The sequence below is a fragment of the Lissotriton vulgaris genome, chromosome 10 (genome assembly GCF_964263255.1).
Source record: "Lissotriton vulgaris chromosome 10, aLisVul1.2, whole genome shotgun sequence".
Classification (NCBI taxonomy): domain Eukaryota; kingdom Metazoa; phylum Chordata; class Amphibia; order Caudata; family Salamandridae; genus Lissotriton; species Lissotriton vulgaris.
Window position 1 is genome coordinate 271,411,550 of NC_141698.1, and position 25,204 is coordinate 271,436,753.

At 43.7% G+C, this 25,204-nt stretch overlaps 1 protein-coding gene across 1 annotated transcript in view; it reads left to right on the plus strand.

Moving 5' to 3' along the window:
- LOC147685114 (cyclic nucleotide-binding domain-containing protein 2-like) overlaps positions 1–25,204 on the plus strand; it is an 827,522-nt gene that overhangs the window by 742,068 nt on the left and 60,250 nt on the right. The window contains exon 12 of the mRNA XM_086942419.1: positions 19,395–19,555. Within this exon, the coding sequence (XP_086798545.1) occupies positions 19,395–19,555 (161 nt within the window). The remainder of the gene's footprint in view (positions 1–19,394; positions 19,556–25,204) is intronic.

The window sequence follows — 25,204 nt, forward strand, 5'->3', positions numbered from 1 at the left end:
CCTAAAAAAAAGTAGGTGTGTTTTGTATATGTTCCTCCCAATATCTTCTGTACTGTGGAGAAGTGTTAGTCGAGGATCTGCTGGGAGGTCCCAACCCAGCACTCGCCCCAGGCAGGACAGTATACCCAACCAAAAATTTTGTAGCGCCGTACAGCCCCAAACCCTATGCAAAAAGGACCCGTCTTCCGACTGGCATCTGAGGCAGGTGAGGGATTGGACAGCCCCCATCTTCCAGAGACAGAGGCGGGTGTAGTACACCCGATGAAGATATTTAAACTGGATCAGTTGATATCTAGAGGACACCGCTGAACCCCTGGGGCTGGCAAGGGCCTCAATCCAGTCGTCATCTGAAAGAGTCAGTACGTCTGCCTCCCACGCTGCCCTCGTCAGGTGCAGGTTTGTCTTGGTATGTGTGGACAGTGTCTGATAGAGTTGGCAGATTTTATGTCCTAAATTCACCAAGGAGCCTGAGAGGTACTGTATAAGCCAGGCCAGCCCCCACTCACTGAATCAGAACACAAGGATGACCTGGTCTAAATACTAGAACAGATACAAATGGACCTGATGTCTGTCAATAGCTGCCACAACTTCGTGTGCTGCATGGGCAGTTAATCATACACTGTCTACCTCTATTGGTCCCTGTTCTATCTGTAAAAATGTTCCCTATTGTTGCAGCACAGTGCTAGGTGTAATAAATGAAATCCAGATTACATAAGTGAGTGCCAATAAAGTGCCAAAAATACAAAAATAGTGTGCAATGGTATGGGTTGCCTCACGGAAGTAACACCATGGGAGTCCACTGGTTGGTTCTCACCAGTGGACTCAGGTTCTCATCATCAGCACACCTGTACCTTAAAGAAAACAAAAAAGTAGATATATGATAATAATGGTAAAGTGCACGTGTGGTAAATGTGCAGTGAAACCAGTTGTGAATTTACTGGTTATAAGCACTAAAGTGTTATTCTCAGTGCTAATAAACTGACCCCATAAAGTGGATCCCAACAATTAAGGACCACTTTATTTTTATTAAAAACGAGCTATAACCAACACTAGCTATTCGCCTTTATTCTATGCTGTGGGTTTGCTCACATTAAAAAGACACTCTGTTGCCTCTTTTTATCATAGAGGGCCTACATGTTTCATTGCCGGTTGGCTTTGAGGCAATTTCTTCAGGGCTTGGGTCAGCACCACCACTCTTCTTTCCTTTCACAAATAAATGTTTTCCTAGGGAACAAGTTAAAAGTACAGACAACACATAGTTAATAACACGAAGGCACAGCCCCTTAGGAGCAGATTACTTCTCTGATACATTGGCCTCTCGATCAATGCCCCACATAGTTACCGCTTAGGTGCTCTTTCTGAGCATACCAGTGACCTCCTTTTTTTCCTTTTTTGTCACTGTTTTGAAACACGTAGGCCACATAGACGAGCGGAGGGTCTTTCCTTCAACCGTCATAGGTTAAGCATATCGGTTACGCCGCAGAATGTATTTTTAAAAATTAAAAAGTTTTCAGTACACATGTCAAACAGTGGGTGGCATAAAGACAGTTATAAGCTGAGCCAGCACGCTGTTATCGATATATGGAGGTAATTCATATGTCTTTTCCCCGTAGGCTAACAACAGTAGCAGGGGGTACAGTCGCTCTGTGGTGCTTACTGGAGGTCTCCAGTGGGCTAGTTTGACCCTAGGGACCCTTAGGATTCAAGGGGACTTAATCTCTCAACTTAGAACGGCCACAGGGCGCGTTTACCCAGTTGTGAAGGGAGGGGACAGGGCCTGAGGTAACATGTGCAAACATGCCCTGTGGCGCCTTTTAAGTTGGGGCAATAATTCCCCTTCAATCCTGAGGGACCCTGGGGGCCAACTAACCCACCAGGTGCTTCCAGTAAGCACCACTGCACTGCGTTGCAGAGAGGTGGTGCAGGCCGTGCCCCTTTTTACACCTCTCTGCAATGGCGCTTACTGGAGGTACCTTGTGGGCTAATTTGCCCCTAGGGACCCTCAGGATTCAAGGGGACTTATTCTCCCAACTTAAAATGGCCACAGGGCGTGTTTACACAGTGGGGAAGGGAAAGGAAGGGGCCTGAGATGACTTGTGCAAACATGCCCTATGGCACGTTTATAAGTTGGGGAAATAATTCCCCTTCAATCCTTAGGGCCCCTGGGGGCTAATTAGGCCACCAGGTGCTGAAACTGTATTCCTACCTGGTAGAAACCCTCTTTGATAGTTTTGAACCAGGTCTGGCAACTCCCCTCCTAAATGGTATTACTTAATTGGGCTTGGTAGACATTGCTATAGACACTCATACTGAAACAACTAATAACCTATATAGACACTCATGTAGCTACTCACCAACCCATGCAGCCACTTATACACAAAGTGAGAGACGGATCCAGATATTTACATATTTAAACATTACTCAATAACCCATGTATTCACTAAGATACACGTAATCAGTCAGTTATACAATCAATTTTTGAAAAGAGAATCATCCATTTCGACACTATATACCCATTTATTCTTCCATCGACCTTGAGATATACATATATAAAACATATTTAATTTTAAGAAAAACACACATTCACTGGATGATGTCATCAGTGATGTCATTGGAGATGTCATGAGTGATGTAATATGTGAAATCATCAGCAGTGCATTGCGGGCGCGCGAGTTATAGTTAGCTGAACAAACTATAACGGGGGAATTTCAATGGTGTGGTATGAGTGAAATGACCATCTAACTATAACGCCCCTGAAATCTATGTTTTATTTAGTGAATATATATATAATTTTTTTTACTGACTTTTATATAGCGCAAACTTGACCCGAAGCTATCGGGTATCAGGGCTGGGTGGACTCCCCTCCTAAATGGTATTACTTAACTGGGGTTGGTGGACATGGTTATAGTGATCTTAATTGATCCAGAGGTGCACAAGACTGGATTAACCGGCAACTGGGTTTGTATACAGGATCTTAATTAATCCACCTCATAATTCTATTACCCAGTCTAATTGTCTCCAAAGCCTTAAACAAGTAGCCCCAACTATTAGAGCTGAATGCCTTTGGTAGGTCTACAGACTACAAGGTTCAAGAAATCGACTTTCTCCAAGCCTAGGATGTGTGAGGAGACTTTGGAGACTGTATTCCTACCTGGTAGAAACCCTCTTTGATAGTTTTGAACCAGGTCTGGCAGTATAAACAGTATGTGAGTTGCTAATATTTTGCAGCTAATCTTATATTATATGTTCAACATCAATAAGGCAGTTCACACTGGACTGTTCCTATTGGGTCAGGGTCAAGACTGATTTGCATACAACTGGGGCTAATCTGAGATGGCATGGTGGGCAAAAGAATGATAGATTGGAATGCTACCCTGAGCGATTGCCAGTAGTTAGACTTATTACAGGCATCTTCCCACCATCTGTGTATGTTTAATGTACTTCTCTAAGAGGCCATGGTTATTCTCAGACATGGGTCCCTTGCTCACTGTTCCCCTGGAACCAAGCAACACTGGAATGAAGAGCCCCATTGTGGTTGAAACCTGTGTTAGGTTGTTTGTGTTCCAGTTTTGAATGGGCCCAGCTTGGCAGCTTAGGTTCGACTGTTCCTTTTGGAGCAGGTTCAAGAATTATTGGCATGTACCTGCGTCTGATCTTATGTGTCATAATGGGCAAAACAAGAATGGGTTGAAATGTTTCCCGAGTGATTGCCAATGGCTAGATTTATTGCAAGAATTCTCCCATCACCTTTTATGTGTTTGATGTACCGACCTAAATGGCCCAGGGTATTCCCAGAAGTGGGTCCCTTCCTCACCGTGCCACTGGCCCCAAGCTACACCCAACTGAAGGCCCCAGGTAGGGCAAAACCGCTCTTGGGTTGTTTGTTTGTGTTCCAGCTCAGAGACAACCTGGCTTAGCAGTTCGGGCTGTACTGCTCCTATGTGAGCCAAGAATGATTTGCATATAGCTTGGTCTAATCTGAGATGGCATGGTGGGCAAATGAATGATGTGTTGGAATTGTACCCGAGCGATTGCCAGTTGTTAGACTTAGTAAAAGCATCCTCACACCACCTTTCGTTTGTTTGATGTACCATCCTAATTGGCCATGAGAACTGCCCAGAGGTGGATCCTTTGCTCATTATGCCACTGGAACCAAGTTACACCCAACTGAAGTGCCCCAATCAGGGTGAAACCAGTCTTTGGTTGCTTGTGTTCTGTGTCAGAGAGGACCTGGCTTGGCAGTTCGGGCTAAACTGTTCCTATTGGAGCTGGGTTAAGATTGATTTACATATATCTGGGTCTAATCTGAGGTGACATGGCGGGTAAAAGAACGATGGGATGGAATGCTGCCTGAGTGATTGCCAGTGGTTAGGCTTATCGCAAGCATTCTCTCATAACCTTTTGTGTGTTGATGTACTGCTGTAATTGTCCAAAGGTATGTCCAGACGTCGGCCCCTTGCTCATTGTAACACTGGAACCAAACATACACCCGAGTGAAGAGCCCCAGTCAGGGCAAAACCAGTCTTGGGTCGCTTGTGTTCCAGTCCAGAGAAGACCTGGCTTGGCAGTTCTGGCTGGACTGTTCTGTTGGAGCAGGGTCAAGGCTGATTTGCCTTTAGCAGGTTCTAATCTGAGGTGCCTTGATGGGCACAAAAAGGATGTTTGGTAATGCTATGTCAACACCCTGTCTGCAAATGTACCTGGCTATATATATATAAATTTTCTTTATTCGGCTTGTTTCACAATGGAAAAAACCATAAAAGAGCAAAGAATCATACAGTGCAAAAATACATGTGTTACATAAAATTTCATATAAAATTCGTTCCACAATATAAAAATTAATCTGGGGATGCAAGGGGCCGCTCAAAATTAAGATTTACCACGATTTTAAATGTTCTTTCTATGTCTCAGAATGCATTTTAGAAAACTACTAACAAAATAGCAGACATTTTCTGTTTCCAACATTTGCAGTCTTAAGAGGGCAGGTCTGCATTGTCTTAGCCCCCACGATCTTAGTATCGGTAAAAGCCAGGTCTTTCTGTGGGCTTGATGGTATTTACAGAGTAGGATCACATGCAAGTTCGACTGCGTTGACAAACCGTCACATGGGCAGGGAGAAAGAATGTCACTCCAGCAATTTTGTGTTGGGAAGGTAACCATTCTGAAGAAGGTATTAAGCCTGAATCTTGTGATTAACATTCTCTCATAGGTTGTTATTTGAAGTCCCAAGTACGGGTGGATGTCAGAGGCTGTTTGGATCATATTTGCATGGATGACTGCCGTTTTTGAGGAAATGGATGCAAGTCTTAGAGTTTCCAGGTGTCTTAGTGCTTTCTGTTTAAGATCTTTTTTCGAGATGTCTGTTACTGACACCGGGTCCAAATAGTAGTTCTCAACACCTAAGTCGTTAAAAAAGTTTCTCACATAGGAGAGCCATTTTATTTTTGTGGAGTGATCCAAGTTCATTGTGTCTAAGATAATGGCTTGTGTCAGGGCGTTTTTGTCTGACTTCCAAATGCGTTGCCACAGCATCAACGGCTCAATTTTAATTAGGTCCTCTATATAGGGTATGGCTAGTTCGAGATGAATTGCATAGGTAGAGGTGCCTTTAGGAGTGGCTAGCAAAAATCTTAAAAAGGCGTTTTCAGCTTTCTGGATGGGGCTAGTATTTGTGTACCCCCAGACTCCCGCGCCATATGTCGCGATTGCCTGGCATTTGGCGTTGTAGATCTTGAGGAGCTCTACTGGTGGTCTTTTGCCTAATCTCTGTGAAAAGGTTGTTAGAGCAGCGATAGCTCTCTTAAATAAGTGTGACCTAGTGTTCACTGCTGGCTTCCAGCTAAGTTGGTCATCTATCATAACCCCTAGATAGGGGTACTGAGGGGTAGCTTCGAGCTTTTGGTTATTGAGGAAAATGGGATTTGTTCTTTTTTGACCTCTACCAACTGTCATTACGAACGTTTTTTTTACGTTCACCTTTAGGTCGAGATTGCCCATAAATGAGGTGTACTTGATTACTGCTTTCTGCAGTTCTCGGGGCGTTCGCGCAAGGATGACAGCGTCATCCGCGTAGAGCAGGGCTGGAATCAGGCAGCGGTTTATGCGTGGGAGGTCCTGGGCCCCCCTCAACATCTCCTCCTCCAAACCATTGGTATAGAGTGAGAAGAGGAAGGGGGCCAGGACGCATCCCTGCCTGACCCCACCCCCTACGCTAAACGGTGACGTCAGCTCTCCGTTTACCCCAAAGCGAACTCTGGCTGTTGCCCCGGTGTAGAGCTCTCTTAGGAAGTCTAAGAGGGGTTGATCTACTCCCACCTGGGCCAAGACCTTCCACAGCTTTGCGTGCGAAACGCAGTCAAAAGCTGCGGATAGGTCGACAAAGACCATGTATATCTTGGAAGGAGTGGCCTGGGTGTATTTGCTCATTATTAAGTGGAGATTAAGGGCCTGCTCTAATGTACCAAAGCCCTTGCGGAAGCCAAATTGGATGTCAGAGATTATGCCCCGGTCCTCACTCCACTGCTGGAAACGCTCTAGGATTACTCTCCCCACTACTTTCCCGAGCGAGTCCAGCAGTGAAATGGGCCGGTAGCATTTCGCGTCTTGACGGTCCCCCTTTTTAAAAATGGGGACCATTATTGATTTGGTCCAGGAGGTAAGGATTCCCTCATTCGCTGCCGCTGTACAGACTCTAGTTAGGATGGGTGCCCAGAGGTCTAAGTTGTTTTTGAAGAAGTCCACTGGGACCCCATCCGGCCCTGGAGCCTTGCCTGATTTACTACTCTGGAGTGCGCCTATGAGGTCTGGAATGTCAAAAGGAACCAAAATGGGGTAGTGTGGTTTTAAAAGCTTGGGTTCTGTTGGTGAAGTGTTTTTAAAAATCTCTTCAAAGTGAGAGACCCATGTATTTTCATCAATGGCGACTTCTATTTTTGGGATGCCATTATCAGTAAGGTAAGGGGTTCTTACTGTGCGCCAGAAAAGTTCGCTATTTTTTGAGACTGCACCTTTATGGAGATCCTCCAATAATTTTTGCTTGAGTTGGGCAGTTCTCAGCTTTCTTTCCCCTGTATATTGGCGCCTTAGGAGTTGGATCTGGGCTACATCTCGCGGTTTACTTTGAAGTGCAGATTTTAGTTTTTTTAAGGCAGCAGTGCAGTTGTGATTAAACCATTTTGGTTTTGTAGAGGAGTTTGAATTGGGTTTTGAAGTAAGTAGGTCCTTTATAAAATCCAAAATTTGTTTGAAATTTATCAGGACCTCCTTATGGCTTGATGCAAGGTCCAGGCATTTCACAATGTTTGGGTAGGCCCTAGTTATTAATTTTTTCAATATATCAGATGGATTAATTTTTGCCCACTTAATTGTAAAACCATTGTGTTTGCCAACCTGGATCTTGTTCTGTGTAAGAGTAACCGCCATCTCCAGTTTGTGAGAGGAGTTAGGTGGCATAAATAATTTTATTGCTAAGGCGGAGTGGTCACTGAGGGGGGTGGCAATAACCCTGAAATCTTTGAGTTTGTTCATAAGGTTTGGTGTGAGAAGTATAAAGTCTACTGTGGTTTGATGACCTCTACCCACATAAGTTGGAGCAAATTCATTTGGTTCTGCATCTAGGTGGTTTACGATGTGAAGATCCAGGTCTGATAGGACGGTGTTAATAAAATTTCCTAATTTATTGTGGGCAAAGTGCGCCATTGGGACGTTAAGTTCGTCCATAATCCCACAGCGTGATGGGTTAGAAGCTGTACAGGGGTGGAGATTAAAATCTCCGCCCCAGATTAAGTGGGTTGGTTTATTTACGGATCTAGAGTGGTGAATCTGTTTTAATTTATCATGGAGGGTAGTGAGAAGAATTATGAAGTTTTCTTCCGATAAGTTATTATAACTATTGGTCAGGATTATTATTTCTTTGTTAACAAGGGTTAATGAAAGAATTTGGTGGTTGGCATCCTGCGAGAGAATAGCCACTTTATTAATCGGTAAGGTGTTTGAGATGTAAGTTATTAACCCGCCCTTTGGTCTGCCCATTGTACTAGGTAGTGCTGGGACAGAATAGGTTTTAAAGCCTTGTAGATGTAGTTCCTCTACAGACCATGTCTCTTGCAGACAGATTAGTTGGTATGATTTTAGGAACTCCTGCGCGGAACCATCCTCGATTTTATTGCGGAGGCCCGCGGCGTTCCAGGAGAGTACTGTGATTGATGAGGAATCAACATTGAGTTCGTCTATGGAGACTGCGGGTTCATTATTTTTGGGGGCTAGAGTGGTTGTAAAAGACTGAGGAGAGAGGGGTACCTGAGGCTCATTTGAAGGGATTTCTGTTGATGGTCAATCGACCATTTCTAGGCCACTATACCTATTGTGCAGCGTGATGTTATGCCATGGGTCCCACCGGGATTGTTCCCTCTGAGGGAACCATTGGGTATAGGGCCTTCTGTCATCCCAACGTCCAACCTGATGGCGTTGTCTTACCGTGTGCCAGGAGTAATCTGGCTCGTGTAAGTTAGGGGGACCATGGTATCTGGGGATTAATGGTTCATCCTGTCTGGGGAATGGGGCAGACCAGGGAGGCTCCTGCTCCTGTGTGAAGCCCCCTGCCTGTCTAAATGGATAGAAGAAAGAAAGTGGTTTGACCTTGATTCCTCCATTTTGGGTGATATCTTCCCATGAACAGACATAGTCTGTTATTCGCGGGTCCTCGAATGTGATTGTTATACAATCACCGGGAATGGTTTTTCTAGTACTGCCCACCCACGGTACCCTAGCGACAGATCTAATTCTTCCTCGCCAAGAAGATGGAATCGGGCGGTTGGTCTGGAGCCAGTGCTGGGCTTTGTTTTTTAAGGACCAGATAGGTTCTGGGGTAGAATCTGTTAGTTCGGGTACTCCAGCCATCACCACCACGTACGGTGAGGCCTCAGGAGGGAAGTCTGCTGGGAGTCTTGGAGGACCAGGATTCCTCGCAGCACTTCTCTTGGGCCTGTCCGCTGGGGTTTTTGGTGGAGGGGCTGGAGGGGCAGAGGTTTTTGTTACTGTTTTAGTTATGTTCTTAGCAGGAGTTTTATTAGTGGAGATACTAGGTGCTGCCGGGGTAACGGCAGCTGTAGATGTCGCACCTGGGGAGGATATGCTAATTATCTGCTGCGAGTTATTGGTGGAGGACGAGGCTATTGCAGTGTTTGCTATTTTGGTTGTGTTTGATGTATTTTTGTTAACGGGAACGTTAGGAGTAGTGATCCGGAGAGTTTTTTGTTGTAGGTTGGGAAGAGCTGGGTTTGCAGTAGTGGTTGGCTTTTTAGTGTTGTTTCCTCCTGTTTTCTGTGGGCATGATGGGTAAGCTGACTGTTGAATTTTTAAAAATTTGGTGATTTGTGTCTCTATAGTTATTAACCGGTGTTCTAGGGGTTGTAATGCGTGTTTAACTATGTTAGCTATTGCGGTGAGGGTTAACTCGTTAGCCTCCGTAACCTTCAAGTCCACTTGGGCTTGCTTGTTAGGGTGGGAATCCAAGACTATTGGGGGGGCTCTTTCCTTCTCTGTCTGATGAACTGACGCTAGAATCTCTATTTGTGGTGGTCCGTCATCATGAATTTGTGGGGTGCTAGAGGGTAGCGGCAGGCTTACTAGCGTAATGGAATTTCTAGTCGCTCTTTTCTTACTAATGGCTCCCTCCCTCCTGCCCCTTTCCATTCTTTTGTCTATGGAAGAAATTTGTGTGGGTGTTGTAGGAACCAGTTCTGGGGTTTTTTCTAAGTCAGAACTGAGCTGGGAGTCCGCCAGCTGGGATACTGACAGATCTACTGTGTTCGGCAGGCTGCGCCTCTCACGTGTCTGTGCTCTCTCAGCGTTTGAGGCTCCCAGTGCTGGAGATCTGGCTTCCGCTAGGATACCTAATGAAGATCTCTTAGCGAATGCCAGATCTAAAGAAACCCTTTCTTCCATTAATGATATACTTTCGTCTATGAGAGTGTTAGCCTTCGCTAGAAAGTCATCCATGGGGCCAAGTAGTTTACCTGCGGAGGTGGGGGCTTTGGTTTTAGATTTCGAGCCCCTCGTATTCACCATTATTATCCTTATTAAGTTCAAAGGAGTGGCGGGTATACGGGTAGGGATATCAGGGGGATGGCCCAGTCCAGTCTCTACCAGCCTCTAACGGCCTAGAACGGCCCGGTCTTTGCCCGGTCTTCGCCCCGGGCTGCGACCCGCACGCGACCCGCGACGCGTTAGAGACTGGCTATTAATAAAGGAGGAAATGAGGGCGTGGCCGCCGGGGGAAGAGGCGCCTGCTGCAAAGAGCGGTGGTTTCTGGGCCTCGCAGTCCCCCGGTAGGCTTTTCCAGGGCACAGCCTCTGCACTACAACCTGGGCGGGTCGCGCTGAGAGCGAGGTGGAATACCGCCGATTGCAGTAACGCTCCCACCAGCCGACCTCAGCCACAGGGAATGCAATCAAGTTCGTGGACAGGGAAGCAGTTCCTCAAGCCAGGAGCAAGGAGCAGGTCAGTGAGCGGCACCCGCACAGCGGGTGTCGCGAAAGGTTTTTAGAGAGCCGGTCAGATCAATGGGCGTGGCCGCCGGGGGAAGAGGCGCCTGCTGCAAAGAGCGGTGGTTTCTGGGCCTCGCAGTCCCCCGGTAGGCTTTTCCAGGGCACAGCCTCTGCACTACAACCTGGGCGGGTCGCGCTGAGAGCGAGGTGGAATACCGCCGATTGCAGTAAAGCTCCCACCAGCCGACCTCAGCCACAGGGAATGCAATCAAGTTCGTGGACAGGGAAGCAGTTCCTCAAGCCAGGAGCAAGGAGCAGGTCAGTGAGCGGCACCCGCGCAGCGGGTGTCGCGAAAGGTTTTTAGAGAGCCGGTCAGATCAATGGGCGTGGCCGCCGGGGGAAGAGGCGCCTGCTGCAAAGAGCGGTGGTTTCTGGGCCTCGCAGTCCCCCGGTAGGCTTTTCCAGGGCACAGCCTCTGCACTACAACCTGGGCGGGTCGCGCTGAGAGCGAGGTGGAATACCGCCGATTGCAGTAACGCTCCCACCAGCCGACCTCAGCCACAGGGAATGCAATCAAGTTCGTGGACAGGGAAGCAGTTCCTCAAGCCAGGAGCAAGGAGCAGGTCAGTGAGCGGCACCTCAGTACCTCGGATTCTTTCAGAGTCGCGCGCCGCCCGCAGCCACAGTCTGGCTATATCATGTCTCTTTGGAAGTATATTTTTACCCGCATAATCCATGTAAACAAAGAGTATTTGCCTAGTGTGCTAGCCATTGCTGTACTTGTGGTTGTCATTGCCCCAATCCTGTCCCAAACCCGCGGCATTCCCATCCCTCCCCCTCAAATGCATCACAACATGTGGTACCTGCATAGTGGTAGTTAAATCAAACAAACTGACTTACAATTAAAACAACATTTCCTCACCTGGGACCTTCTGGAACTGCCTCATCCAGTACATTTTTGAAGATGAAAAACCCAGTACTGTCTAAATAACAGTTGGTGCTAGTATAGGTCTAGCTATATGCGGCTGAGGGGTGGCACGGAAAAGACATATCTAGGTCTAGCACTAGCTCCGACTGTTGTACCTTAGAGTGCACACTCTGAAAAGTTTCTGTAAAAAGCCACTGCCTAGTTCTCACATTTTTCCATAACCTATAATCTGGTGAGCAAGGAAGGAAGTACAGTGGCCTAGAACCACAGGTTCTGCTTTTTACAGGCATCCAGGTGTAAATCTGTTATGGCAGGTCATCTGCTGTCCTCAGTATTAGTAGAGGCCATTCCATATCAGATTTGACAATAACATCTGAGTCTGACCCAGAACCTGGGGGCTTATCATCTGACCAGGAAGTCAGGCGATGTGCCACCATTACCACATAATCATCTATTTCCATTTTTGCTTGTTATGTAGAGTGTTGGCCACCCCTATCGCCTTGATGCATACGGTGTCTTAGACATTTGTGTCTTTGTGGGCTCAAGGAGGGTATCTTCCCTGCCCTTCCTGTCTTGTGTCCTTCAAACCAGTCCCCTCGCCTCTTTTGCGTCCTCAAAGAATATGGTGTTACATTGCCAATAATCTTAATTCATTCTGGAAACATGATAGAATACATAAACTTTCTCATGGAGTCTGCATTTCACCAAGTATTGCTGATTGTGCTCTAGTTCTACGGTGTAGTCCGGGAACAACATGACTCTCCCATCTGCCACCTGAAAGTGGCCTGTCTCCCTCAGTGCCTGCAAGATGAGGTCACGGTCCTTGCAAATAAGCAGTCGTATCAGCAGCGTTTTAGGTGGTGCGCTGCAGGGGGGGAGGCAAAATGGCACCTGTTTGTGGACTTTACTATGAATCATGGTGAAAGACCATCAGGCGCCATAACCTTTCTTAGACAGTTTTTCAGGTGGTTAACAGTATTGGCACCCTCTGAGCACTCAGGAAGACCTATTCGTATGTTGTTGAGGTACAGCCTTTCCTCCAGGTTTTTAGTTTGCCCTCAGAAGTAAGCAAACACTTTCTGCAAGGTCTCACATTTCGTGATGGAGCTCTGTAGTTTGGAAGCAAGAATGTCTAGACAGCACTGTTTCACTTTTGCTGTTAGTGTCTTGTGATCTTCACGCAAAACCTGATGTCGATCACCATGGTGTCTGTCATTCTTGTGATCGAGTGTTTCTCTTGGTTGAGTAATTGCCTCTACTATCTCATTCAATTAGGTCTGAATTTGTGAGTTGTAGCTTAGCCAGTGAGATTTGGGAAGGGGGATATCAAATGTTCTTACTTAAATACAGTGAGCTGCAGGGTGTATGGATGAAATGACCAAGGTTCAGTATCAACTGTTCCCCTGAGGAGCCGGGTCAGTATAGATATGCATTAAGTGGGCCTCTGGGGCTGATCTAGAGTTTGGCGGCAAGGACTCCATTGGAATGGCGAAAACTCAAGGTCCACTCATCTCATTTGGAGCCAGGCAGACTAAACGTTTTACTCCGACTGAGTAAAATTTACTGTGTCAGTGTATAACGTACTCCCACAGCCTGACAGAGTAGTCCATTGAAGCTAAGCCATGTCAACGTCCACCCTATTTAGAGTGGACAATCAGATGAGAGAAAACACCATGGGAGAAAAGTCTGTTCAGATGTTTGTATCTGAAGAATCGAAAAATTTAGGAAAGTTGGAATTAAGCCATCTTTAGAGTGGATAGTCAGATGGCTTTTTTCTTAAGGCATACTGCCTGTCACTGCCAAGTATATCCTGGTGGTAAGGGACAGTAAAATAAGAAAAAGCACCCCCTCACCCTGGGAGGAAACTCCCAGGTTGTGGGGGGTCATTAGTTTCTTTGTTTTTCAACTTTTTACCCACTTTTGGATGTTTGTTTGGAAAAAAAAACTTTGTACAAGTCCGAAGGCCTGCCATCTTGTTTAACGGAGCTGCCCGACAAAATTGTAACATTGACAAGAACCTGCCAATGTACTGAGATGCCTGTAAGGCTGATGGACATATCTAACTTTGGTGGGCAGAGTAAAGGCACAGTGGCAGACGTACCCTGTCTGCTTTTACTCTATCTGCCGAACCCTAAACCAGGTCGGCTGTCTAGAGTAGCACAGTGGGGGGAAAACAATAGCTTGGAATGCTACCCTAGCGTAATGCCAGCGGTTAGACTACTTGCAAGCATTCGTTCTATCACCTTTTTGGGTGTTTGATTGCTAGTAGTATGCCTGGAAATTCGAACCAGGCCTCGTAAAATCTGAAAATTATTAACAGACTGGGAGGTCTAGTGACTACAATAATCTACTTAACCTAACTGTAATGTGCTTCACCCATAAACGTGTCTCAAATTGTGTGATACTTGGCAAATATTTTATTTCAACAACTCACCTTTTTCTTTATTATCACATACAAGAGCACCTTCAAATATGTGAGTTTAGCATGTCTCCTCTAAAAAAAACACGTTTGATTTAATAGTCTAAACTTTTGCTCCATGTATAATAAAAATCTACATTACCCGTGACTTGCCTTTTAGTTCACTAATAGCATTGTCATCAGGCCGGGGGCAGGCATGTTTCTCTGTTCATATTTACAAACTCTAATTTTTAATAAATATTTACTAAAGCATTATGTGGTAGTGCACCGTCATTTACAGGCAGACGTTTTCCATTGAAATGCCCACAAATGTTCCAGCTGACATGCTGTTTTACTGATAACCCTATATAGCGTACAAACAATATTGTGTGTTAATCTGGTTTTAGCATATATTGTATTCTGATTTGTTTTGATCCTATTAAAATCTATGTTTTAATCTCACTTTAGAATTACAAAAAAGTGCTAATGAAATATATTTTGAAATATTTGTACAGTCCAATTACAAACTATTTAATTGTGGTGTGCCCTGCATGATTGTCGGAAATTTCACATGACAAAATCTTCTATCCAGTCAGAGAAAGAAAAAAACGAAACACCAGTCTCCAAGATAAAATAAGCAGCAATTTGCAAGAAGGCATAAGCTGACATTCGACCGCTGTTTTTAAATACACTGCAAATGTGACTATATAAAAAGAAGATTTAAAGGCATCTTTATTGCTCATTCACTTTTTAAATGAACAGAACACCTGTTTGGCAGCTCAGCTCTCTCGCAAGACCGGGCATGTAGTCTCTTAAAATAGCTCACCTTGATAAAATCAGACTCGCCATAGCGAGAGGCCGAGTAGATTTCTCGAGGCCTGCAAGCCCACTACTCCCAATATTTATGAATTCAGAAAGTTGTGAATTTGCACACGTTCTAGGAGTAATTCTATGGATGCAGATTTGCCACATTTTTGGTAAACCAGTCGCTATATATTTTTAATTTCCTGATCAAAAAAATTAAAATGAACACAGTCAGGATGAAAAGAAAAACTGTCACAGGTTAGACCCCACTCGTGTCCCAGACCCAACGACCAAGCCAAGAATGCATTTATTTGGGGGGCTGGCCGACTAGCCCCCCCCACCACGCTGTGCCTCTGTGTGCTCCTGGCAGAGTATCTACAGGTCCAGAGGTTTACTGAAGTGGTGGTTTTATAGGTCTAGTACTTATACCCAGTTTGGCGTTTGAAGTGGGGTAGACGTCAAATAAAGGCCTTTGAAGTGCACAGAGGTCCTGCCCTTCCTGACCTGGGTCCGGACTCACTACAGGGGGTAATGCAGCCCTTTGTGTGTGGACAGGACGCAGCCTATTCTGGTGTATGTGACACTGTGCCCAGTTCCTACCTCCCATCCGGCCAAGATGGCCCATAGAGTCTCACCTAAGCTCCTATTGTGTGTGACTGGCTAGGAGTAATACACAAAGCCCAACTGTCACTTATCCCAGACCTGTGATCAGAGACAGGCAGTAGGCACCAAATGACTAAAGTAAAATGCCAACTTTGTAAAAGTGGCATTTCCAGAATTATAATTTAAAATCCGACTTCACCATAATTAAGGATTTTACATTTGGATTCCAGAACCACCAGACTTTGGGGTTTAATCTCTTCCTGATTGGAACCTACACTTATAAAATGTAATTAGGTAATCCCAATGTTATCCTAAGGGAGAGATAGGCCTTGCTGGAGTGAAAAACAACTTCACGACTAGGACATGCAAAAAGTAAAAGTCTTTTAAATATATTGCACCCAGTCCTTTGGGTTGTTCAGGGCCTACATTAGGGGTGACTTATATGTATAAAATGGGAAGGTTTAGGCTGGCAAAAGTTTTATTTTTCCAGGTCGACATGGCAGGGTAAACTGCACAAACAGGTTCTGCAATGGCAGGCCTGAGACATGGTTAGAGTGCTACTTAAGTGGGTGGTACAATCAGTGCTGCAGGCCCCCTAGTAGCATTTAATTTACAGCCCTGGGCATATGTAGTGCACTTTTTCTAAGGACTTACAAGTAAATTAAATATGCCAATTGGTAAGGAGACAATATTTCCATGCTTCGAGAAGAGAACACATGCACTTTAGCACTGGTTAGCAGTGGTGAAGTGCTCAGAGTTCTATGGCCAACAAAAACGAGATCCAAAGAATTTGAGTAGGAAGGCAAAAGATTGGTGGGTCACCCTATGGAGAAGGGCCATTTTCCACCAAATCCTACAGAGGGGCATCTCGTATCATGCCCCCCTCAAGATTGCGCACTACTCTGGAATGGGGGTTCCCCACCGAATAGCCCTGCACATCCTGCAAAGAAATGTCTACAATAAGGGTATTTTCCTCCCAGACCTCAAGATATATTATTGGGCGGCCCATCTACGGGTGAATAACAAGTGGGGATTTGTCCCTACAGAGGACCTGGCAACATGACTAGAGATATCCTTGATAAAATCACTCTCTTATATACATTATTTATAAGGTAAAACATATAGGGCAGAGTTCCTGGGACTGTCCCAGACAACGATTGAGGCATGGGACAAGACATTGGCCTATGTAGGGCATTGGACATGTAATGGGATAACTCTCCTCTGAAAAGGCGACAAACTCAGGAAATTTCTAAATTGGCAGGGTACATCAAATGGGTTGTTATTGGTATTTTTACATTGGGAGACCCTCGCTGGTGCAGGGAAGATGAAATAGTTTTCTGAAATTAAAGGCAGACTAACAGTTTACAGGAGTTTCCCTACCACCAACTACGACACGTCCTCTAGGAGTTGGAACCCATTGATTAGTAGGCATTCAAGGGGTGTAACCCTATCGAGAACAGGATACTAACTGAAGGGATATCTGCAATGGTGGCTACCTCACTTACTGGACGCTTATTAATAATAGACCAGATAACCTTTCCGACTGACGCCCTAGTGGGAGCTAAAGGTGGACCTGCTGGAAGACGTGGACTGCGAGTGTGCATTGATGCTCACCCGGGAAATAGCGATCAAAGAGAGCTTTAGGCTCATTCAACTGAAAGTTTTACATAAGGAACACTGCGATCACATGCCCTTGTTCAAATTGGGGGCGGGTAACTTCCTCCAATTACTTGAGATGCAATGATTTTAATGGCACCTGTTTTCATATACTCTGGTGAGGTCCTCTCAGAAAGGGCTACTGGTGAGAGATCACAGGGGACCTCACATCGCTCATAGAGGCGTCTGTCCCATTCAATCCACAATTTGTTCTCCTGGGGATCCGGGTGATGTTGATCTGCCACGTAAGCAATTCCTTTTTTTACATTTGGGTTCGCACTGGTGAAGAGAGATGTAGCAAGAAGGTGGGGAACCTCTTGGGTGCCCATGAAGCATATGTGGATGATGGACATGACACACTGGGCACGTGGGAGAAGAAGCAGTAAATAGAGCCGGAGGATTGCCCTGGAAATGTCATTAAGTGTGGGGGGACTGGTTGCTACACTATTGACTGATGGGGATGGCGGGTGCCTTTGGAGCCCACCCCTGCTAAACATCAACACACACATTGGAGCAGCAGATGCGGAGGAGGGGAACGCAGGAGCTGACTCCCCAGGTAGATCCAGAGGATGTGGACCCGATCAGGCACGAGAACTTGATGATAACTGCGCATAGGTGGGCTGAAAGCAGAGACTCATCGTGAGAGAGTTACTGTATTGTTGGCGGTATCACTAATATTTCACCAGTAATGGGCATTTGGATGTTGTATTTTCTTTTATAATTCAAATACATAATAAAAAATAGTTTTAAAAAAATGAATGGATAGGAGTAAGTAAGTTTTCTGTGGGTGGTTGGGTGTCAGTATGTGCGCTTGTGAATGGATAGTTGGAAGTGGGGGGTAGGGGCGCGTGTTCCCGCCTCTGCCCACCCAACTATTGGTATGAATTGAGAACCACCGCTGCAATTACTTCCGTTCTCCCCTTCACAACATTTCCCTTTGCAGTCCCTCGCTATTGACCTGTTACATCCTTTTTTTGCCCACATCTATCCGAAACATTCCATCTGCTTATCTCACAAGTCATCTCCCTCAGGCCTTATTTTGTTGGAGTATCCTGGCTAGGAGCTGTGGGGAGCATCACTCATAAATGCATTGGAGGGGGAACTAAGGCGCACCGCTTATCACTTCGCAGGTACTCAGGAGAGGCATACTTTTGACTTTGTTCAGTCGCTGTATATAAGAGAAATGCATGCACTGCAATAATGACAGATGTGTTGGTCTGTCCCAGTATTTACACAAATAACAATTTAAATACCACTATTTTGTTTTATTTCTTTTATAGCATTATAGTTCTTCTCATCTCATTGCAGATTGTCAGAGATCTTTACATCGCATGTACACATTATGCATTGGCAATAAATCATGTATGTGTAAATCAGTGTACAGGATGTGTTACCTAGGACAGTGAGTGTTACAAGGTGTAGGAGCCACATGACCTTCATAGTTTACAGTGCTATTTTAGAAGGATTACAAGTTATGAACTGAAAGTAACAAAATGATGTGTTGAAAGCAGTAACCCACATACCAATTACATAAAATAAAAATCTGTCATCTGCGTTTTACATGATGTGCTTCACAGGAGAAATGTTAACCCTCTTTGCTACTTTGATTCAAATCTGGGACTAGACAAAACACAGACCTCTCCAGCAAATAGTTATCTTACCATTATTATTATTCCCCGAGATTTAAAGGGGACACAAAGATCTCTACAGCAGGTGCCTTAACCCCATAAGAGATTTTAAAATGCAGACTTGGCAACCAATAAAGCAGAAAAGATATACTGCCACTTTTCTCCTTGTTTCTAATTTCTTTGTGGCAGGGATTTAAACAACTAACTGTATAAATTGAGGCCCAGATTTTGCGTCCCTTTTTGGCACAACACAGAGGCAAAATCTCATTTGTTAAGTATTGTAATGTGCTCAAATGTACTCATGATAGACCTGCTAAACATATGTTTGAGGTATTAGGATCTGATGGCACTTCTTGAGAGGCATGGGCTTGTGATGTCACGCACTGTGATGTAAGACGTTGTGATATTACTTGCATACTGCTTAACTTGGCTAGTTCCCCCACTTCTGATTTGTAGCTCCTACCTATCTTTTATTGGCTACAGCTCGACTTGGGAGGATTCTGACCTTTGATACATTGTCGAATACTTTCTAGGGGACCCATAATTTACCTAGGCAGAGTTGATCATCACACATGAAGGTGAAAAGGCGCAAGCACAGGAACATATCGTGCAGGCGATTAGTGGAAGCACGCGAGGGGCGGGTAATCTTCTGTTGGTTATCAGTGTATGGTTGAACTTATAGAATGGAGAAGAAGGTTTGCAAAAGGAAATGTTAATGTCGGATTTTAGGTTCTTTTATGACCAAAAGTCCCATTAAAGTTTTGCAAGAGGGACTGTTTCATATTTTGCAACAGCCGATTCCTGCTGTATTTTCAAGATGAGGCAAAAGCAAGGTAGGTGTGCGCTTCAGGTATGCAGGCGCTAACATAAATATTTTTTCTTCTCCGTAGATCCTCAACTGTATGACTTTGCCGAAACACAGGGATCCCAGGGCCATGGTTATCATCAGTCAAGGGTCAGAGGTCATCCGTATCAAACTGGATATATTCTGCGAGCTGGCAGATCTGTCAACCTTCAAAAAACTGAGGAAAGAAATCAAACCATACCCCAGGTAACTCAACCTGCAAACCTGTACTCTAAACCCAAGGATGGGCTCACGGCAGTGAAAAGCAGATTACAATCAAAGCTGGTGGTGGTAAAAAACTGGGAGGATAGCACAACTGCTGGATCTATCTGTGTTCAAACCCAACTGGTCAAAATGTCCACTCCTACTGCTTTTCATGAAACTACCACAATTTATTTGGGGTTAAGGTAGGCCTGTATTTTCGGATTCATCAGTACATGGTGCCTCCCCTGAGGTAAAAGTATGGAGGGGTTTGAGCAAGAATCTCTAGGGGGGTTGATTGAGCAAAGCCACGCCACTCTGAGGCCATGGAGATATATCTTTGCAGGAGTGCTCTGACAGGTCAACTGGAATTGAGATCGAAGGAGTAGGAAGAAGCAGCAAGGAGCACACCGAGGTAGTGGACTCAAGCATAGGTACAAATTAACACTTGGCGGCGCCTCTTTAATAATAGATCCTGTGCCCAAAGCCATCTCTCCTCTCTCTCCATATCATTTATTGAACAGGAAGTACTATACATATAGTGATAATCACTGGGAATGAAACAAGTTAACACCTCCATATTGGCAGCGAAATGTCAACATATGTACAGTGAAACCTAAAGGTTGGTTTAATAAGAAAAGTGCTCAGTTCACACAAAAAAGAACATGAATTAAATTGTATGCATGCATAGACATACACTTACAGCTCTACTTAAAATTACAAATCATTTCTGTTTGCAAATAAATTAATTTGAGTGTTCCGTACACAAAGACGCATGTCAACCCACTCCTATTTGCAAATGTAAATCTGATATTTATTGGTGTACATTGCGCGAACAGAAAAATCTGCTTGCTAAATTTGCAAGGGGAAATCTAGCTAGGGTGCATAGTGTTCCATGTATATGTAGACATAATATTGCAGTATTCCAAATAGGGGATATAGGTAAGTGTGCCCGCATGAGCACACTTAAACACACCAAGAAGAGGTGCCAATCTAAAATACTTAAGTAGGTACAACTTCCAAAGCCCATGCCCTCTTTTCCTTGTGCCTCACATTAGTACGGAGCCACACTGTTAATATGTAGTCCATACCAAGGTCAAGGTCAAACAAGCTTTATTCGACGATTGTCATAAAAGCAGACTGTACATATAAATACAGGTTTAGGTAAAATTATACATATTTACATTTAAAAAATCATAAGTCCATTACACATTTAAAATCAAGTTATTGTACATTGGATAAGGGATTTTAATTTGGCACCATGAATACATATTAATCTGTTAGCCTTCTACTTCTGATAGTCCACGCCCAACCCAAGAATTTTGCCACAGCTATATAAACTGTCATATCTGTGCAGGAACGAATTATTCTAACTGCCACCGACCCCCTATCGGTGCCCATTAATCTGCACATTGGGCGTAGCCATATTCTCCGGGGCGCAAGGTACTCGGGGCATTCAAATAGTAGGTGGCAATGGTTTTAGAGAGCGCTGAGCATGATGGACAAGCGGCCTTAGCTCCCACGGACCACCTACTGGTGAATACCCCGGCCGGTAAGCTCCCAGTTCTCAATTGAAAATAGAGTTTACGATCTAGGGGTTTTAGGATAACGTCCCAGAAGGCTTCCAGTTTTGGCGCTTCTTTAATGTCCATAAACAATCCAGTCAAGGACCCAGGATCAATAGACCTAAAGGTCCTGGAGACCACAAGCTGCCAATACAGTTTTTTAAGAACCTTCTTAGGAGGGAACCTAGCACTTGTTTGATCTTTCCACAGATCCCATAGACCCAAATCGATCAAGAGGCCCCGGATATGCCCTAGCCACTTGATTTCATGGGAGATGTCACTTCTAATTATATCCAGCAAGCCCCCTGAAAAGGTTTCTAATTCCGGGGTGGTCCAAATCCTCCTCCAGTATAAAACTGGTCGCAGAGATGCAATAAGCGCTATTGGGGACATCCCTAGATCATAAAAGAGAGGATTCAGAGGGGTACTCTGTGGTAGTTTTATTAAATTCCTAAGAAAGGAATTTTCAGACTGACATCCCCCTAAGGTTTTCAGTTCCCCACATTTCAACCCCGTATAAAGTGGAACTGACCACTTTACCCTTGTAGACCGCCAATACCGGTGATATTGGTTTAGTGAGGGACTTAGAGTGCTCCTGCTTTAGGGCCCCAGAAAGCTGCCTATGTTTTAGGGTGGCCAGCTCAATTTGATGTTTCCAGCACAAATTGTGCTGAATACAAACACCCAAATAGGTAAAAGCTTGGACCCTTTCCATACCATTCAAGAGGGTATTTACAGCAGAGCTGGCAGTCATTGCGGTAAACTTTGTGGTGGACCACTATGGGACGCTCCTTGATCTGCCTCTGCACATCCTCAGTGGAGCAGAAAAAGTCATGTGGGAGAAAGTCATTGACCGGGCGAATGCAACGGAGAGGGGAAACTGGGGGAGATAAAGAAAAAAGGGAGAAGGGGCATATGAAGTGTAAATACGTCAGGATACCAGTGACAGCTCAGTGTCAGACATAGAGCATGCCGCAGCCCCAGCCCCATGGAGCAGCATATCTTGGGCACCATGCAGCACCACTCCCGGTTGCATGCCCTTTCTGATCCTGGGATGACAGTCATCCGGCCAGGTAAGGTTCAATGGCGAGGGCAAGTCCTCCTGTGGGCCACTGACTTGAATTAATGCAGATACCAATGTCCTGTGCAAACTCCTGGCATCACACTTGAGATCGGTGGTGATTCAGCTGCTACATATGGACCAGTGTGCCTTTATTCATTGCTTGAGTAAGGCCATGAAATTATAGCGACTAACACGTGCCACAGTCTGTGCATGGGTGGGATATGGATCTGTCCCTAGTGGCCGTTGATATTGCCAAGGCCTTTGATACCTTAGATTTATCCTACCTCCTGAAGTTCTTTGGCATATGGGCTTTGGACCAGTCTTTTGTTCCTGGGTGCAGCTGTTATATATGAACCGCCGGGCAGTATGCAGACAGAATATCGAGTTGGAAATTACTGCTTACACAAATATAGAGTTGGAAATATCGTGATACAGAAATATTGAAAGCAAGAATATTGTGGTCAAGAATATCTACGTTAAGGTAAGAAATATTGTTTTTAAAAATTTCGAAGTTATTAATATCGTTTGCAAAAACATAGTTTAAAATATCGATTTTTCAATTAGTGTAATGTATTTGAGTATGTATTTTAAATGTATGTGTTTTTTTTGTATAGAATTGTTTTTGTTTTTTAATATGTGTTAAATTTTCAATAGTTATCAATTTTATTTTAATTACATTTTGCGTTTTTTTCGTTCGTAGAGAGTTGTGGGTTTATAGGGGAATAGGGTGGGAAGTAATTTAATTATAAATTAATGATTATTTTTTATTTAGTAATATTTATTTTGTTTAGATTTTATAGTGTTAATTGTGGGAAGTAATTTATTATTAATTAATTATGAATTGTTTGTGAATTCATATTAAATATTTAATTGGTAATTCATTATAGTGATTTTGTAATTCTTTTTGGAGCGGGTTGTGGGGTTTATAGGGGTAAAGAGTGGGAAGTAATTTAATTATCATAAATAAAAAAATATATATGTATTTAATCTAGATTTTATATTGTTAATTGTAGGACGTAATGTATCAATAAGTTAATTTATTAATAAGTACTTATTAATTGGTTAATTATTATTAATTAAATAATTGGTAATTAATTATGTTAATTGTGTCATTTGTTTAGGAGCAGGTTGTGAGGTTTATTGGGGTAAAGGGTTGGAAGTAATTTCTTTTTAATTAATTAGTAATAGTAATTATTTGGTAATTAATGCTAATTAATTAATTACATTTTAAATATGGCAATTGTGTGATTAATTTTAGATGTTAGTTGTGGGGTTTATAATGGTAAAGGTGGGAAGTAATTTATTTTTAATTAATCATTAGGTAGTTGTTAATTGATATTAATTTATTATTTTAAAATTACTTATGGAAATTGTGTAATGATTTTTTGGTGTGGGTTGTGGGGTTTATAGGGATAGAGAATGGAAAATGTATGTTTAATAAATTAATAATTAGTTGATCATTAATACTAATTCATCAGTTGATAATTAATGTGAATAATTGTTTATTTGGGATTGTGTGAGAGTTTTGGTTTTATAGGAGTAACGCTTGGAGAGTAAAATAATTTTTATTTGTTTTCATTTGTTTTTTTTAATGAATAATATTTCTTTAATTGATACTTAATTATATTATGAAAAACAACAGTTGATGGACATGTTTTGCCATTGTGCAACATTCCGACCATCATCTTGTGTGTTTTGCTGTTCACCCTATGTGGGAAGGGTATGCCCAGACGTGGGTCCCGTGCTCACTATGCCACTGGAGTCAAGCTATCCTGGCTGGAGACGGCTGATAGCCAGAAACTGGTCCTTGGATGCTTGATTCCGGTCCAGGGAAGACATGGCTTTGCAGTTCGGGCTGGACTGTTCCCATGAGGCACGGGGTCAAGACTGATTTGCATATGGCCATGTCTGAACTGGGGTGGCTTGGTGAGCAAAACAACGATGGATTAAACCCAGATCTGTGACTGGGTGTGAATGTTTTGCCATTGTGCAACATTCCGACCATCATCTTGTGTGTTTTGCTGTTCACTTAGTTATGTTACGCATGCAGGCACAGTTTGTTTTAATTTAGATGTGTGTTGTGAATTGTGTGGTGTTAAAGGGTAGGAAATAAAAAAGATTAATTTATGTAAATGTAAATCCGTATTTGTAAAGCGCGAACTACTCCCCCTTACGGGTCTCAATGCGCTGGGGGCCGTCATGGAAATTAAGTGAGCTATTGCCCAGAGTCACAGGGTGCTGAGCTGAGTTTCTGCCGGAGCCGGGGATCGAACTGTGAACCCTGTGCTCCGAAGTCAGCTGCCCTGGCCGCTGCACCACACCTCTCCACTTAATGTTCTTGTTTATAAATAATTTCTTATTAAAAATAGTTATTCAATTGAAAATTATTTTTAAATGTATTTAATATAATATTTCTAGGTATTTCTAATATTTATTTAACATAATATGTTTCTATTTTTTAGATTTTTAAAATATTTTTTCAATGTATTTTTATTTTAATATTTTGTGTTGGTGATATTTTGTTTGTTTTAAATTTTGAACAGACCGGAGTGGGAATATTCATTTTCACACCTCCGCTATCCAACACTTTACCTATTGTTGCACTAACTGGGGTGGGAATAGTATTTTTCCCACCTCCGCTATCCAACAATTTCCCTAGTGTTGCACTAACTGGAGTGGGAATAGTATTTTCTACCCCTCTGCTATCCAACACTTTCCCTACTGTTGCACTCACTGGAGTGGGAATAGTCATTTGTATTCCTCCGTAATCCAACACTTTCCCTACTATTGCACTAACTAGAGTGGGAATAGTAATGTTTACCCCTCTGCTATCCAACACTTTCCCTACTGTTGCATTTACTGGAGTGGTAATAGTAATTTTTACCCCTACACGATCCAACACTTTCCCTACTGTTGCAAAACTGGAGAGGGAATAGTAATTTTTACCCTCCGCTATCCAACACTTTCTCTACTGGTGCACTCACTGGAGTGGGAATATTCATTTTTATTCCTCTGCTATCCAACACT